Raw genomic sequence first — 19,177 nt, 5'->3', positions numbered from 1 at the left:
TCAAAGTTAAACAAAATGTTAGGGGTGATATCTGAAAAAATACAGTATATATTGACCTGAAGTTTTACATGCATATAAAGCACAGTGACACAAGGGGGATATTCCATTGATGATGCTCTGTATGCATATTAATTATTGTATGTTACCAAGTTCATGATTTCAGTAATTTATGTATTGAGCTGAAGTTCTGCATTCATGTGTCTCTTTGGCTCTTTGGTAGCCTGTGGCTACCATATCTTTTTTTAAAAACACAATACATATATTTTTACATTTATACACCCCTGCCATTAGGCGGACCATTTTATATTATAGCAATTTTGTCCATGTGTCCATCCGTCCGCCCATAATCATGTCCAGGCTATATCTCTAATTGTTTTTCACAGAGAATTTTGCATTTTGATGGATACATAGATACATGAATGACAATTTGTCATGACTCACATTCATTCATTTCGGTGGTTGTCATGGTAACCACATAGCCATTTTCCTTATATATACATGTACTTTATATATAGATATGATTTCGTGTCAGAGCTATAACTCAAACTGTTTTCTGGGTAGAGTTTTAATTTTTGGTGGGTACATACATACACAGTTGACCATTTCAGAATATGCTAGCAAGAAACAAAAAATTCATTTTTTTTTTCTAGCATTTTATGGTATAACGATTTTGCCCAATTTTTAGCTTTTGGTGGATACATTGTTCACTTGTGCAGTTGTCGTGGTAACCACATACCTGTCATCAACATACGTGAGGATTCGTCTCACGGGTTATACGCACCATAATGCTGCTGGTATTCTTTATACAGTTCAAACAGATGCATTTGTTGGGGATTGTGTCGTGTTCACCTGAACTCTTGTTAGTTTATGTCATACCCTGAGCGTCGGTGTCCAGTAACTATACATATTAACCACTTATTCATTATCGTGATGTTGTATCTAAGTTCTATTCGAGACAACAGACATGTCGGCATTTGCCGTTTTCCTCGCGCAAAATTTTCCAAGTTTTATACACGCTTATACTCGCTCACACACGACGGCGAAAACGTCGTCTAAATAACATGGGAGTTCATACAAAACTCTGCTTCACGGCCTAATAAGTTCAACCCAGGTTTCGTTTACATTCACAATTTATTTTCTGGTTATCATTTTCTCTGAATATTGTTGAATGTTGTTCATTTTCCACGTTAGCTTTCACCTTGTCTGCTTGCTGCAGACTAGTGCGAGGGAAGTGCCCGGAAGTCCGCAGTCTCAGTATTTCACACGGACGACATTTATGAACCTGTGAATATCTGAGAATATCTCACGTGTATGACAAGATCTTTCGACTTTTTTTTTTGCTTTAGAGATCAGTATTTGAACATACCATCTGACTTGTACATTATGCTCAACTGCTCAATCAGACGAGCTACCGGTGTTGTTTTTACCTTGTTTTTAGGTGTTTTATACTTTTGGTTAGTCTTTATACTTTTGGTTAGTCTTTGTTCTCTAATTATACATACGTGCAATACAAGATTGTACGTATAGGCCTACTAGTACATGTAATTCTTCAGTACAAATGTTAAATAAATGTTTCTTAATATTGTACATATATGACATTCTTACATACACGTATGTACAAGGATTTCTACATATGTACAATAGAACCGGACATACATGTATTTGGAATTGTTTTACACATATGTATTTGAAGGGAATAAATTTATAAATAATGAAACACAAACCAAACATAAAACATGTTGTGTAGGTAGTACTTCGGTGACCTAGTTCATTAACACAGGGTTCCTCCTTGTCATAAGGAAAATCCAAAACTTTGGTGAATTGGCGAAATTGGTGAAGTGGTAAAGCTGTAATGGTCGACCTGGTGAGAGCGGAGGCTATATCCTTGGTGCCGGGCAAATGTATATCACCACTATGAACACAATGGTTGCAAGTCTCGTGTATATTTATACTTGGATTGCATTTCCTATCCGACTCAGTGTGGTTTGCTTCCCGCTGGACTGTTAGGATACCTAAGACCATTACGTCAGTTTTCACATGTAGGCCTAAGTATACGTTGACATATATTCATAGTATACAGTCCTATCCTTTTTGGGTCATACTTTCAACATACACGTTAGTAATCAAACGTATGTAGATGTAAGGTGTTTTCTATCAAGCCCACGGTAATTATGGACAAGTGAAAAGGCTGGACAGAGCAGGGAAATAATCACCAAATATGGGCAGGTGAAGAATAGAGACATTACTTTGTGGCGCTCGCGTGATTTCCATGGCTTCCTGGGTTGGCTGGCCCTCATATTGATTGTGAAGTCAGGTCATGCGACCTGAGCACCCAGACGCATAGCATTGAATAATGCATAAACTGAAGCCAGTGTTTCCCGATGTCTCTCTCAGTCCTAGTAAAGCCATACAGGTGGTGCAAAAATCAACCGAATGACATCTTGATGTGCCTTTTAGATTTTTCGTCTGCAGAACTGTTGCGCAATAAAACATACTCTCAAAGAACTATTCGCGAGATGAACATCATAAGAAAAAACTTTAAAAAACCATGCATGAAAAAAAATTGTTTTATCTTTCTCCAAATCTATGTGAATTCGTAATAAATATTTAGAGGGATCTTTTAGTGGGTGTTGTTGTTTAGTGTAGGCCTTTCGTTTTAGGATCTACAGATCGATCCATCTTGGGGATAGGCATTGAAGCACCGTCAAACTCCGTCAGCGTTCTGTCTGTGAGTAAATACTTCTACAAACCAGTGTAGATTTGGCAAACACTTATGCATCTGCCAGACTGGAATGCGTTCTGTAGTGGAGTTCTGGATTGACAGACCGCAGCTGTGAAACTGCTATAGGTGCTGTAGCAGACACTTTCAACATGTCCTCGTTATATAGGTGTGGCTAAGAAGCTTTGTTATTTTTGTAATTTTTCATATTTTGGACAGCAAAATTTTCCAACTCCGTTTTCTGCATTTTGTGTTATGAATTCATAATTATTTGGGCATGAAAATCGAAATGTGAGGAAATGTCGATGTATGGATTGGTCTAGCTTTAGTCCGGTCTACATCGGACTAACAGATTTGCTGCACAAAAAGTTCAAAGCTAAGTTAAAGAGGCTTTACCGCAGATTGTGAGGGGGGAAATCGCGAAGCACTAATCAATTTAAAAGAAAAGACGAGTCGAGACCAAATGTCTATATGTGCATGGAAAAAGTATCCCACAGGAAGTTTAAAAAGTACAACTTTATTTTTGTTATGTTGCACAACCCAGATAGCGCAGTTTAAAGTAAGCAAAATCACCGCTTCGATGGCATAATGGTTTGAGCGCCAGCCTCGAAGTCGGGAGACCGGGATCAAACCCGGTTCAGGTCATATCAAATATTTTAAAAATGGTACTTGTTGCTGCCTCCCTTGGCGCTCACCACAGAACCTAGAGCAAGGAAACAGGACTGGTTGGCCTGGTGTCAGTATAATGTGCGTGGGGTGTCTTCGGCACGATATTTCAGTAGCGGGAGCAGCACTTCGGCGGCATGGAATTTCCCTGCCACTAGAAGACACAGTATATGTACACACAGCAAATTATTCCTCGTCGTCACATGACTGAAAATTTTTAAGTACGACGTTAAATCCCAAGCGCTCTGCCCGGTTTTCTCCCACGATATGTTGGCTGACGTAGTATAAGCGAAATATTCTTGAGTATGGCGTAAAACATCAATCAAATAAATAAATATGAGTTAAATCCCAAGCATTCATTCATTCGCAAAATCATGAGCCAATCGAATCTGTTTTATCCAATAAAGCGAGAATTTCTTCTATAACCAGAAGACGTGTCGGTTTCGGCTTGTACGTCACTCGAATCTTCGTTTTGCCTTTTAACCTCCATGTGCCTGGCGTAAAAGGGACGCGACATTGTTTTTTTCGGTTGCTTTCACATTAAATGAAAGTGCATCCCATGGCCTCGTGAGAATTTCGTATTGGAACATAACGGATATAAAGTTTAATTTTTCACAGACCGTGCGCTCCGTGTACATGTGGCCTTTAATTTATATTTCACTTATACAACGGCGGCCAGCATTATGGTGGGTGGAAACCGGGCACAGCCCGGGGGAAACCCACGACCATCTGCAGGTTGCTGACAGACCTTCCCACTTACGGCCGGAGAGGAAGACAGCATGAGCTGGTCTTGAACTCACAGCGACCGCATTGGTGAGAGGCTCCTGTGTCATTACGCTGCGCTAGCGCGCTAACCGACTGAGCCACGGAGGCCCCGAATTGATTTTGATTAATAGTTTTAAATACCACATGCACGTATGGCAATCTGCGTCTATATTGACAGTACATTCTTGGCTCCCAGTTTTCAAACATGTAGGTATGGTATAGCCAGTGTCTATATTGTATGTTAGCGCATCATTCGCTTCCTCTTCTCAAGCATGTACCTTTGGCAGTCGTTGCCCATATTGCCTGTTAGCGCCTGTTTCGCCCCCTCTTCTCAAGCATGTACCTTTGGCAGTCGTTGCCCATATTGCCTGTTAGCGCCTGTTTCGCCCCCTCTTCTCAAGCGTGTACCTTTGGCAGTCGTTGCCGATATTGCCTGTTAGCACCTGCTTCACTCCCTACTCTCAAGCATGCACGTTTCACAGCCGTTGTCTATATTGTCTGTTAGTGACTGCTTCGCTCCACCTTCTCAAGCATGTATACGTGTGGCATTCGTTGTTCATGTAAGCTAGTGCATGCTTTTGCTAGCGTTTCTCGAAGATTCACAAAGTTGTAGTTTTAAAAGTGTAAAGTTGTGGTTGGGGTAGATCGTACTAACAACAAGATGCCTGAGTACACTAATAATACATGAAACTCCACCATGATTACCTATTATCAGAGTTAATTCATACAGTAATAAGTTCACAGTTTTGATGGGAAACACAGTGGTGCTTGTTTGTTTGCGCTTGAAATAATATTAATTGTGCTATTCAGCTCATTTTCACTCCTCTGCCCGCTTTCCTCCCAACATAATGCTGGCCACCATCGTATAAATGAAATATTCTTGAGTACGACGTAAAAACCAATCAAAGTAAAGAAATCATTTTCACTCGTGAATTCAGTATGGTTGACACAATTGTATAAAGCTATATACATATATGTGACAAAATGCAAATTAATGTGTAGTATTTAACAGCCTATTTGTTACAATTTTTGATCTTGTACTCCCCCCGTATTGTTTTCACACATCTTTTCTTTTAATTGTATTGTTCTGGTGACTAATTGTGGAATTAATCAGTGTAGTTGTTCAGCATTCCACTCGCCCAAAGTCGTAACCATGCATCCTGCGCAGTTGTTCAGCATTCCACTCGCCTAAAGTCGTAACCATGCATCCCGCGCATTTGTTCAGCATTCCACTCGCCTAAAGTCGTAACCATGCATCCCGCGCATTTGTTCAGCATTCCACTCGCCTAAAGTCGTAACCATTCATCCTGGGCAGTTGTTCAGCATTCCACTTGGCTAAGTCGTAACCATGCATCCTGCGCAGTTGTTCAGCATTCCACTTGGCTAAGTCGTAACCATTCATTCTGCGCAGTTGTTCAGCATTCCACTCGCTTAAAGTCGTAACTATTCATCCTGGGTTAAAGTTGTTTCATGCATTGCCCTATTTCAGAGGGCCACGATACAGCTGTTTTATATATCGTGTATATATATATATATATATATATATATATATATATATATATATATATATATATATATCCTCTTGTCAGCATGCACAGTTGGTAGAGCGTCCGCTTCGGGACGGGTAGATACAGGATCAATCCTTGATCGAGTCACACCTAAGATTTTAAAAGAGGAAGTTGTTACTGCCTCGCTTGGCGTTCAGCATGAAGGGGATAGTGCAACGACCGGTTGACCCGTATCAGTATAATGGCTCGGGCGGTGGCGGCTTACTTGCCTTCGGTAAGTCGTCTCAGTGAAGCAGCACTCACTCACTCACTCTTGTCAGCATGTGTTGTTCACTTAGAGAAGCCTCACGTGTCTGTAGCGAATGTACTGCCGTGACGTCACAAGGTCAAGGGTGGTTTGATCGAAGTAGCGGATTTAGCATGGTGGACTTCACATTGCGAAAATATGAAGGGTTTTTGAACCTGGAATCATCCATGTTTCATTCATTGATGTATCGACAGCCGTAATCAGAACCATGTCCCTTCAGAACCTTATTGCACGATACAATGAACAGATATCTTATGAAAAGCTGTTTAAACCATATGATGTGGAATAGTTGTATGTATGCGCTATTTTTTAAAAATTGTTTTACACCTTCATAAACGCTGCTTTTAACTTGCAGTATACAACACTTTGGTCGCGTTCCGGAGACATTCAAACGCCTTAGAAGAACTTCTCCGCATTGTGAAGACTTGTATTATCATAGTGAGACATGAAAGTCTGCACATTTCTTTAATCTCGTAATGTCCCAGTTTGTTATAGTCCCGGATAGGATAGCGTGGGTGGTATCACGTGACTAGACCAGAAACTATGAAGATATAAGGTTTTTCTCGATGAGGCATCAGTTCCCCAGCCCTCACTGCTTGTGGGGTCTTGGTGACAATGACTAAGCGAGCGACGACCCCAGCGGTTCGATAAAGACCACCTAGTTGTCTATCACCAATATATGGTGTGCGTGTCTGTACGTCACACGCCGAAAGGTGGGGTAACTGGGTGCAAACGGACGTCCGTTTTTATCATGAGGCAGATCACTAATATACATGCACAGAGTGAACCTTTATATGAAACAACAACAACTCGAACCATTATATAGCTGGCAGAGCTCGTTACTTCGGTATAATCCCCTATAATCAAACAGCTTTATGACCCATAGAGCAGGTGTCAGTATTTCATAAATTGTACATTGTAAACGTTAATAAGTCATCCTCCAAATCAGTTTGCGGCGCTTTGGTGGAAGGTAAGGCGAGAGAGTAAGACCCAGTGCAAAGACGGAGTTCGTCTGTGAGTTTGGCAGGGCGTTTCTGGGTAGTCTGCACGGGCTCGTGTCGACATGGCAGCAAGACCTGCTGAACGGACTGTACATACCTGCATGACATTGTGAAGATTGAGAGTTAGAAGACACAAACTGTTAAAAGCCAAGTACAGGGCTTATATTACATATAGGGTTAGAAAAACCCCATGAAGTTTTATTCCCGCTTGTTTTATTTGCACTTCTCTGTTTTTAAAGCGCATATTTAGTGAATAAAAAAATTTAAACGAAAAAACGTAGACCTGTGCAAACAGGTAAAGGATACATGCTTTTGTGTGAAACTAGACGGGTTACATTATTCACATATCTTCGTTTATCAACTTTATTTCCTGCAGGACTGTTTCTTCAAATGAGGGCGTGACAGATTTATTTTTCCTGCAGGACGATATATTATTGAAGAATTCCTGAGATGGCAATAAAGCGTTGTCTTTTGACTTCAAAATTCAGTTTACTTCAAGACAACCATATTAAGTTATGTACGTCTGTAATGCTTAATACATCCCATGGCAGAGCTACATGTGGCATTCCCAAGCGTAAGGTGGTTTGTGGCAACATGTTGCAGGCCAAGCGAGCGTCGTATATTTTAGATATCCAGGATCTTGGCTGATAACAAACACCTGGTCGGGGATAACAAGGGCAGTGATGTCATCAGCAAACCTGGTTGGCAATCAGTCTTGTCAGCCTGGACTCCAGGCGATGTGCAGGGTGAATCACGTGAGCAGTCCTAGCCAAGCTGTTCAGTGGCGGTCAGCAATAAAACACTCGTCTGCTACATCATACCGACCGTATTGAGGTTACGGGGAGAATTTCCTGCCTGGGTTACATGAGCTTGAAAACATGAGCCTGATGTACGTCATTCTCTGCGGACAATTTGAATAGCATAGTGTTCTTAGGCTATATATGAACAGTGTCTGTGATATCGGATGAGTATGTTACATTACTAAATTTTATGTCTCACTGCATTAGAACCACATTTCTTTTCCTTGTCTCCCTTGGTATTTTGTTGTAATCATGTACATTTTATCTGAATTTACATACAGTTGTGGCCAACTCGTAAAGCCACATCGTAACTGCTATCTACTGGGTAGGCAATATGTTGTATTTTAAACTTCAGAGTCAACGGGAATGAAATGTGAAGAATGATACTATTTCATATGGACTTTTGGATGACATGGTTCAATTCGGGAACCGATATTTTCAGTCGGAGAAGCAGTTCATGGCTGAAAATCGATCACGGAAGATAACTGTCCAGTACTTGAAGATAGCTGTTTGATGGATTGGTTAAAGCATGCATACAGTAGATTGTTTGTCTGTTTTTCGCTGTAATGTTTGTTTTGAACTAAATGAAAGGTAGAGACAAATAATAGAACGCTAGGCACCTTAAGATAAGCTTTAGGTTTATAGAGTCCAGGTGGACATAATATGCTCTTCGGTTAAGATAGCTGTTCATACATGTACCTGATGTATCTAGGACAACATATAAAAAGCTATACTTAAAGCGTGATGTATGCCATTTTATAACAGATATAGGGCTGCGTAAGAGGCTGGATATACCTCGCGGGGTGAAGTTGCCATCTTATGTTTGCCAAAAACTGTCTGTCGGGGGTTAGTTTCTATTTTAGCACGTCGGAAGATTCAGTGCAGACTTTTTCTACTTTCTTTACCCCGATCACGTATGCATGTCACAACAATATGAGGGGCAGCGGATTTCGTGACTAGTCTTGCTGCTGGTTAATCGCTGGCATCTGGACAAGAATGTTATATTAGCTCAGCCTATAATGAACTAGGTTTCTCTGCAAGAACTAGGTCGGTGAGCTCGATTTGGCGCTTTATCAAATCTCGACGCGCTGCTAGTGACGTCAACTACCCAGCCAGATGGTTTCCCGGGAGATGTTTAGGGCTTGTGCCATTTCTCCGCCGCCCAGAAATGATTGATGCAGTATTGATTTTTGACCAAGGGCTGCCGACCAAATACACGTCCGTGATGTCAGCATGGACAAGCTTTATTCATGACATTAATCTGGTTTTATTGATGTCGTCCGCGATCCCTGCTATCGCCTCACATCCGCTCGATTTCTTTCTGGGGCTAGCTTCTCGTCACGATTCGAGCTTAGCACGAACACACGTAAACCTAGCCTGATTCAATCAGTCCAGTTTCAAACTGGAGAAAAAGCACGCAATATGTGGCCTGGGGTAAATCTTCGCTGAGCCGTCACTAGGGGCCCTGTGCAGGACTCTCATATCATCCACGTCATTTCTTAATTTCCTCCTCTTCCATCGCACATCTGTCTGTTTTCTCTTTTGTCACCAGTGTCTACCATTTGCATTCCTTTCGTTGAGTTTTGATCAACAAATAAAGCATGCGGCTTATGAGTGATCAGGTATTTGAGACACTAGACACGGCTGTGCTTTACTGTCCCATTGGTATTATAACACATGTCGTTGGATCCCGGCAACGTTAACTGGAGAGAATTTAACCGGTTGTTAAAGGGGCAGCCTGGCGTATAGAAGAGGGACTTGGATGGACGTGGGTGGGTGAGCTGTGCGTGTGCCCCGCTATCAAGTATATGGACGGCAATCAGCCCGGATACTACTGCCAGTTCGACTCGAGGCAGTTGCGTGCAGACTTGTCCACGAGGCTGATCGCACTGTTTTTCCGCTTCGCTTAGTCTAGATCCCTGCGGGCAGTTTTTTGCTGTAAGGTTCCTGTTGTAATTTTAGGTGAGCCAGAGCTCTACACAACCAACACGCGTCAGTGAGAGGGAAGGACGCCGAGCTGGTTTACATTGGGATACGCATGCGCACCACCCAAATCGGTGTCAAACTATTTCAATTGATTGCCGGCTGAGAAAAGAGAAGTCGGTAGACATCAGACACTGTGCGTGTGTTTACAAAGTCGCCTTGCTGTGATCGGAAGGAAAATGTACCTTGGTGCGCCTGGCTCGTCTCGTCGTCTGTGAACACGTAGGCCAACTTCAACATGGCCATGCCGCACCGAGCACAGCGCCAGCACTGCTATCTGTGTGACTTGCCGCGCACACCATGGGCAATGTTACATGATTTCTCCGAGCCCGTATGCCGCGGTTGTGTGAACTATGAAGGGCCGGACCGGATAGAAATGGTGATTGAGGCAGCTCGTCAAATGAAGAGAGCTCACAGCTTCCATGAAGCCCACGGCTCTCACAGCAGGCCGCCCATGAAACACCAGCCTCATTCTGTGCCCGGACCTGCAGGAACGATGTCAGCCCGAACTACAGCTCACGACTCACATTCAGGTCTGGATTCACGGCCGCACCCACCCCCCGGGCCACCACCCGGACCGTTAGACCGATTCCCTCCTGTTCACGATGCTCGGCCGACACGGTCTCTACTTGACTATAGTCAGCGCATCTCCAGCAACCCTGCGGGGACAAACGGACCGAGTCTGCACCGCGATGAATCCGGACCCCCGGAGCTCCACAGACGGAGCCCCAGTGTAACAGGCGTCAGGGGGGCGGGGGTACACGTCCACCACCCACCACCTCCTCTACACATGAATAATGGAGGGGTACCCGGTGGGCTGGCTACTTTCTCATCGCACGGCCGGCCGCCTCCACCACAGCCATTGCAAGCTGCTCATCACATGAACGGTAAGAAAACGGAGCATGAAGATGACGACAACTCGAATCATTCCAGTAGTGACGAGACCGGAAATTTACGTCTGTCATCGGAGGCGGAGCTGGCCAACAAACCTCCCCCCGTCCGTGAGACACTGGCCATTCTGTCTACCACTGTCCCTTTTGAGGTGAGATTAAAAAAGGACCATAATTTTTGTGGTCGTGTGCTGGGATTTGATGCCTGCTCAAAAGCTGGAATAGATTGTGAACTGAAGACTTACGTTGAATATCCATTAGGCTCCAGCAACATTTATCACAGTACATCAAGCGTCACGAAGCAGATGTTTCAAGACTGTATGAAAGACTTTGGTAAGAACTTGTCTTCAGGACTTAAGTACTTAGAATATGAACTGAAGCATGATTCTGGAGATTGGAGGCTACTGGCAGATTTTCTCTCTGAACCTGTTAGATTTTTTAAAGAACCGGTAAAGAAAGAAATGATGCCAACACCATACCTTGATCCCAATTACCCCAACTGTTTGCCAAGATCATCTCACCTGACATCTAAACACTCTGCTCGCACATACTTTGAGGGACAAATGAAAAAACGCAAACTGTCCCCAGAACCAGATCATGATGTGAACAGTAGTGGTAAGGTGACTGTTAGCGAAGAACAGCATAAACGCCAGCAGTGGCTGCAATCACAAGCAGAAACACTGAAACTAACCATTTCCTCAGCAGGCTATGTTGGTAGTTCTGGTCCCCCAAGCTCTTCATCTGTCTCGCCCATGAGTAATCACACCCCTACCCCTCCAGATGGTGCCCCCTCTCAAGGTGGTCCCTCTCCAATGGCAGCTCTAATGAACGTCACAGACAATCTTACCTCAAACTCGCCCAGTCGTTCAGGTGAGGGCTCCCTGATTACAGGTAGACCTGGTGTGCGGCAGACAGGCCACTCTCCATCTCATGCTCCAGGGGCTCGCACCCGGCTGCCTCAAGGGGCTCTGTCCTCGGACTGCGGGGGTGGTCAGTCAGACTCTGCTGTTCCTAGCAATGAAACCCTCAAGTGTACATTGTGTCAGGAGAGGTTAGAAGACACTCACTTTGTACAATGCCCTTCTGTTCCTGAACACAAGTTTTGCTTCCCTTGCTCCAGGGAGAGCATTAAGCGTCAAGGGGCTGGCTCTGAGGTGTACTGCCCAAGTGGTAAGAAATGTCCACTGGTGGGATCAAATGTACCTTGGGCATTCATGCAGGGAGAAATAGCAACAATTCTAGGAGAAGATTACAAAGAGATGAAAATTAAGAAGGAACGTGATTCTTAAACTACTATTTTATTGTTGCTAACTCTTTGGATTTGGTGGCACTTCCACATGACTGACAGTGGTGACATTTTATCTTGTCTGTATTGGCATGTATATATTTCATGGTTACATACTGTACATGTGTACATGCAACTGGAAACTGAGTGCCATGTGTGTTATTTATGGCATGGCCCAGCATTGTTTTAGCGGTGTTTTAGTGGTGTTGTAAGTATACTTAATTAAACTGCCCTAACTGAGATCGTTGGCCATGAAAGATTGGACAGAATTTACGTATCTATTTCAAATTCAAGATTTCTTTACTTCCTCATGGTGTGATATGATACTGGGATAAAACTGAAATGGTACCCAGTGAGAGATATGTGTACATACTTTGTGCCACTGCCTCTGAATTAAGATGATAAACCGTACAACTGTTTTGTGCTACACAACTGGGTTACAGGTGAAAATGTCCCCCCTGGATGTTAAGCTGTCATGCACTGTTACTGCTGTACGTGTGTCCCTGTATTTGACTGGAATGTTGATGACATAACACACCGCTACAGTGAGGATTTTTAACAGATCTGTATTTTAGCCCTGCAACAAGACTAAAGAGAAAAGGACATTGACTTAAGAAGATACAATTTGCTGATTTTAAAATTGTTCATCCATTGTGATTGTGTCTAATGGGGTCATATCAGCTTGTGCTACAAAAGAAATAAAAGTAGGCTGATGATAGCACATTGTAAAATGAACACAGTGTTGTGTGTGGAAGGGAAAAGGTTATAGTTCAAAGTTCACATAGCCACATTTGTATTACAGATACTTCTAGTTTATTATGAAATGCAATCCTAATGCCTGACCTGAATAAATTATGTGTGAGCTTGAGCTATAAACTGCTCTTTCAATCAGGCCTGTTTGTAAACAGTCCAGCTGCAGCTGATTGATAATGTATGTGTAGCAGTTTTCTGGCTGAGTTTTATTGAAGAAATGTCCGGTGTAGAAGAGAAGATGGGATAAACTAAACATTTTTTTGTGCTGGTACTCTGCATGGAAATCATAAATTTTTAAAATTATTTTAGGAGTCTTATGTCGAAAGCTGCTTACAGTATTAGCGAACTAGTTTTCTTGTGTGGACTTTGACACTATTGTTTACAAACCACCAGTTTTATTTATGGCCACATGTATTAAGATATTTGTTGGATGTATGCCAAGATTCAAGGGACTGTTGAACTAGTGTTTACACTTGCTAACCTTCGGTGAATGTAGCTTCAGTCAGTCATGTAACATTTCACTGCTCCAGTTAAATGCATTTCTTATCGCGAAATAGTGCTATATTTGTTTCTATGGAGAAACTAGTCTTGTACTGCAAAATGTTGTAGATCGAAATACATTGTGCTGCCTTTTTGTGTGGTACTACCAGAAAAATACCAGTGTGTGTGTGTGTTGGCCAGGTGTACAGCCTGCTGACCGTCTTCATTATTATGTCAGAGACAGCTATCTCTGCCAGAATATGGGTGAACACGGATTACATTTATTGAAAGCTGGCAGCCCATCAGCTCAATCATGTGCCTGATGGGACACTGTTATTATAGCCCTGGATAACCGCCATTTTGCAATGAATGGCTTGCTTCTATTCACCACTGTAGAATGGTTGGTAAAGTTTTGGAAAACAATTGATTACTGATCTCCAATTGCCCAGTTAATTCTTTACAATGCTTAGGGACCTAGATCACCCAGCAGTTGCAATCTCAAGCTGTTGATCACCCCAATTTGAGGTGAATATACATTCACATTTTTTTAATGTTCAACTTCTCTGCTCGCTTGAACTTCCATCACATATGATCCAGGTTCCTGGGCCAAACGTTTGTACTGTTTGCAGTCGTGAAGCCTGGGAACCAGAATAACCATGTAAGCAGGATTATAACAGACATGAAACACGGTCATGTTGAGAACTTGAAATCAGCAGAGGGGTTGATCAAATGTGGATGGATATTTGCCTTTTGGATGATCGACATGTATACAAAAATTGTAAAAAGCTTACATAAAATAGTGTAATGCAATAATGTGACTTGCTGCCTAGTTGTCTTATACAAAAGCCGGCTGCCAACCTGCCTGCCTTGGCCATCAGAAGAGGTGCAGACCATACACATGATCATGTGGTGAGGACGTGTTCAGGTGCACACAGCGTATGCATGTTCTCAAATATGCCACAGCTGTCAGTCAAGGGTACAATCAAGCATGCTGAAGCTAGAATTACTGTCGGACTAGTGTTAAAGCATTATACAGCTTGAATCAGTTGGTTATAATATAATTGTACAGTTAAACATGGTACAGCTGGGATTACTGTCGGAAAGGTCTACACTCAGGCATGGTACAGCTATAGGGCTTCTGTCAGATCATTGTACACTCTGACATGGTACAGCTATAGGGCTACTGTACACTCTGGCATGGTACAGATGTAGGGCTACTGTCAGATCAGTATGCACTCTGACATGGTACACCTGTAGGGCACCTGTTAGATCAGCGTACACTCTGACATGGTACACCTGTAGGGCAACTGTTAGATCGGTGTACACTCTGACATGGTACACCTGTAGGGCAATTGTTAGATCGGTGTACACTTTGACATGGGACAGATATAGTGCAATTGTTAGATTGGTGTACACTCTGACATGGTACAGATATAGGGCTGCTGTCAGATCAGTGTACACTCAGGCATGTTACAGTTAGGGGAGTTATTGGACAAGTGTACTATCGAGCATGTTTTTTTTTTGTAGCGAAACTTTAGGTCGTTAACGAGGACTACAACTTGACACTGGATTTGCACTAACAATCATTTTATTATATTATGGTAATCATTTTAACACATATCTACCAACCCATTCCTACTCAATATTTCATTGACATATACAGAAGGAAGCTGGTTGATTTATACCATGATAACAGTTAAGTTACATGTAGGTTAAACCAAAAAGTCTAGGGTGGTAAACACCATACTATATACACATACATAGGTTTTAAATTTCAGTCTGTTAGACGGGCACAAAAATCTGTAAAGATGTTCTACTGAATAAGACACAAAACTGTCAGTCTTGAGAGACCTCTGAAATGTTCAAAAAAAATCTTCCCGTTTATATTAAGTGTGCCTGGTTTTAACTTTTGTGGTTTATGGGATAAAAATATTTATAATCAGTGCAGTATTCAAAATATGAGGAAGAGAGAGTTAACAAAGGCGTTTGATGGGCCTCCGTGGTAGAGTAATTAGGGTGCTAGCAAAGCACAATGACTCGAGAGCCTCAAAGCAAGGCAACCGCTGTAAGTTTGAAGTTAAATATGCGAAATGTGGAATATGAGTGACTTTATAGAAGACATTTGTAATCAGCGCAGTGTGTGTAAAATATGAGTAAGGGAGTATAATATGGCATTTGTAATCAGTGGAAAGTGTGAAATATGAGTAAGTGAGTACAATATGACATTTGTAATCAGTGGAGAGTGTGAAATATGAGTAAGTGAGTATAATATGACATTTGTAATCAGTGGAGAGTGTGAAATATGAGGAAGTGAGTATAATATGACATTTGTAATCAGTGGAGAGTGTGAAATATGAGTGAGGCAGAATATCAGCACAATATCTGTAATCAGCACAGTGTGCTAAATGTAAGTAAGGGAGTATAATAAGATATTTGTAACCTGCAGATGGTCTTGGGTTTTCCTCCCATCATAATGCTGCCTGTAGTCGTATAAGTGAAATATTCTTGATTATGGCATAAAACACCAATCAAACAAAGAAATAAATAAATCAAGACATTTGTAATCAGCGCGGTGTGCCTTAAAGGCTAGTAAAGGAGTATAACAAGGTATTTGTAATCTGTGCAGTGTGTGAAATGTGAGTAAGGGAGTATAACAAGACATTTTTAATTAGTGCAGTGTGTGAAATGTGAGTAAGGGAGTATAACAAGACATTTTTAATCAGTTTAGTGTGTGAAATGTGAGTAAGGGAGTATAACAAAGACATTTGGAATCGGTGCAGTGTGCGTGAAAAACGAGTAAGGGAGTATAACAAAATATGTATTCAGTGCAGTGAGCGGGAAAAGCGAGTAAAGGAGTATAACAAAACATCTGTAATTAGTGCAGTGTGTGAACTGTGAGTAAGGGAGCATAACAAAACATCTGTAATTAGTGCAGTGTGTGAATTGTGAGTAAGGGAGTGTAGCAAGACATTTGTAATCAGTGAAATGTAAGGGAGTATAACAAGACCTTTGTAATCAGTGCAGTGTGTGTGAAAATCGAGTAAGGGAGTGTAACAAAATATGTATTCAGTGCAGTGAGCGGGAAAAGCGAGTAAGGGAGCATAACAAAACATCTGTAATTAGTGCAGTGTGTGAACTGTGAGTAAGGGAGTATTAACAAAACATCTGTAATCAGTGCAGTGTGTGAAATGTGAGTAAGGGAGTGTAGCAAGACATTTGTAATCAGTGAAATGTAAGGGAGTATAACAAGACCTTTGTAATCAGTGCAGTGTGTGTGAAAATCGAGTAAGGGAGTGTAACAAAATATGTATTCAGTGCAGTGAGCGGGAAAAGCGAGTAAGGGAGCATAACAAAACATCTGTAATCAGTGCAGTGTGTGAAACTGTGAGTAAGGGAGTATTAACAAAACATCTGTAATCAGTGCAGTGTGTGAAATGTGAGTAAGGGAGTGTAGCAAGACATTTGTAATCAGTGAAATGTAAGGGAGTATAACAAGACCTTTGTAATCAGTGCAGTGTGTGTGAAAATTGAGTAAGGGAGTATAACAAGACATTTGTCATCAGTGCAACATGTGTGAAAGTTGAGTAAGGGAGTATAACAAGAGATTTGTAATCAGTACAGTAAGGGAGCTTAACAAGACATCTGTAATAAGTGCAGTGTGTGTGAAAGGCGAGTAAGTGAGTATAACGAAATATCTGTAATCAGTGCAGTGTGTAAAATGTGAGTAAGGGAGTATAACGACATTTATAATCAGTGCAGTGTTTGAAATGTTTAGAAGAGGGAGTATAGCAAGACGTTCGTAATCAGTACAATTCATGAGTAAGAGAGTATAACATGACAGTCAAGTGACAAAATAACTTATATGTAGAAGCGATAGTAAAACTCAAAAATATGAGCCTCAACAGTGATGTTTGTCTGATTTCTTTGGCATTCAAACTTTTAAATGATCTCTCTCCTGTCATCTGAAATTTCAGTGAATAATGGTCACTATATGTCATTATGTTTTCCACTAGATTGACTCTCCACTTGGTAAACCTCTTGACTCAAAGCTAAAGATTTGAACATGAAATCTGATTGGCTGAAGGGCTACACTTGCAATGAGCCAGGGCTTTAATTTTCACTCCTTAGCTGTAATTTCAACTATAACTGAGGATTTAATTAATCAAACATTTTGTTTGCTTAGCCTTTAGGACTTAACAATGTTGCTTTCATCATTATATGGGTCATTTCTCGATGGTGTCTCCTTGTTCTGGTCCCAAGGTGACATTGCCTTATCTGGGAGGAATACCTAAGTACACCTAGTCCAACACTGTTATACAGATCAGATGGTGAACATATGGCCGAGAAAGTATACGTCTACATAGATGGTTTATTTGCGACTAGACTCGGGCTTGAACCCAGGTCAACCCTGTAGGGACTGCACGGCTACATGTATATACCTCTTCATTTATATCATCTGTGCATAATAATGTTCTTTCTAGAGCATTACACCAGCCCGGATAGCACAGTTGGTAGAGCGTCAGCTTCGGGACCGGTAGATCCAGGATCAATCCTTGATCGAGTCACACCTAAGACTTTAAAAGAGGAAGTTGTAACTTCCTCGCTTGGCGTTCAGCATGAAGGGGATAGTGCAACGACTGGTTGACCCGTATCAGTATAATGGCTCGGGCGGGTCGGCTTGCTTGCCTTCGGTAAGTCGTCTCAGTGAGGCAGCACTAAATAAAAGAGCGGTGGAAATCCATCCTGCAACAAGGAGGCACATTACACGTACATGCATCCTAATGATTCCTTCGTCGTCATATGACTGAAAAATTGTTGAGAACGACGTTAAACCCCAAGCACTCACTCACTCACTCTAGAGCATTACAGCTGTCCTACAAGTGGATATTGTTCTTCTGACAATAATATTTTCGCGTAAATTATTCTATTTTTGGATCAACTTGTAATAATATACTTGATATAAATGTGATATAAAAGTGTTACTGTATGTAGATTATTTAGTAGCCTCTAAATTACATCGTATTGGAAAATTCACTATATTACTTGCAATCTCTGAGAATGATGATTAGAAAACCAATAATTGACATTTCAATAAAGTTCAATTCAGCGTTCAACTCTAGGTTTTCCACTCAGTATTGAATAGTTTCAAATCCATCCCAGTCATCAATACATAGAGGATATTGCACAGTAAAGTTGGCATGAATACCATAAATATTGTTCGAGTGAGAGGTGGAAATGATAACCTTCACGTCTCATGGGTTATCATTTCTAACTTTCACGAGAACAACATTTATGGTATTCAACCTTCACTGTGCAATATTTTATTTATTATTTATATCCTGACATTTTCTCTACATGTATAAAAATGTGTATCAGTTTTTATTCTACTACAACCCAGTCTGTTATTACATTCCCCAACAGTCATAGAGGTTTTCTAGGTTCTATTACAACACAGTCTGTTATTACATTCCCCAGTGGTCATAGAGGTTTTCTAGGTTCTATTACAACACACGCAGTCTGTTATTACATTCCGCGACGGTCATAAGCGTTTTCTAGGTTCTGTTACAACCCAATCTGTCATTACATTCCCCAACGATCATAGAGGTTTTCTAGGTTCTATTACAACACAGTCTGTTATTACATTCCACGACAGTCATAGAGGTTTTCTAGGTTCTGTTACAACCCAATCTGTCATTACATTCCCCAATGGTCATAGAGGTTTTCTCGGTTCTATTACAACACAGTCTGTTATTACATTCCACGACAGTCATAGGGGTTTTCTAGGTTCTGTTACAACCCAATCTGTCATTACATTCCCCATTATAGAAATGTGTTCTAGAAAGAACTGCAGACAGTTTAGTAAGACTACCATGTACTAGGATCTGGTTCATAGATCACAACTCGCAAGTCATTATATTCTCCTACATTATTATCCAACGCAGCCTTAAGTGCTGTGCTGAGATCAGTAACGCTGTGGTCCTGTTGTAGGCGTGCACTGTTGAAAGTAGGCCAGTGGTGTG

General features: G+C 41.5%; 2 protein-coding genes across 2 annotated transcripts in view; both read left to right on the top strand.

The window, feature by feature from the left end:
- The window catches only part of LOC135467181 (uncharacterized), a 55,211-nt gene that overhangs the window by 28,121 nt on the left and 7,913 nt on the right, over window positions 1-19,177 (top strand). The gene's annotated exons all lie outside the window — the stretch shown is intronic.
- Window positions 7,176-13,399, top strand: LOC135468399 (interferon regulatory factor 2-binding protein-like A). The gene has a single exon (XM_064746639.1). It carries the CDS (start codon window positions 9,988-9,990, stop codon window positions 11,926-11,928), a length of 1,941 nt encoding a protein of 646 aa, XP_064602709.1. The 5' UTR covers window positions 7,176-9,987; the 3' UTR covers window positions 11,929-13,399.

This window comes from Liolophura sinensis, chromosome 6, assembly GCF_032854445.1.
Source record: "Liolophura sinensis isolate JHLJ2023 chromosome 6, CUHK_Ljap_v2, whole genome shotgun sequence".
Lineage (NCBI taxonomy): Eukaryota > Metazoa > Mollusca > Polyplacophora > Chitonida > Chitonidae > Liolophura > Liolophura sinensis.
Note: the sequence above shows the minus strand (reverse complement) of the source record. Positions and strands in the feature narration are given on the sequence as shown.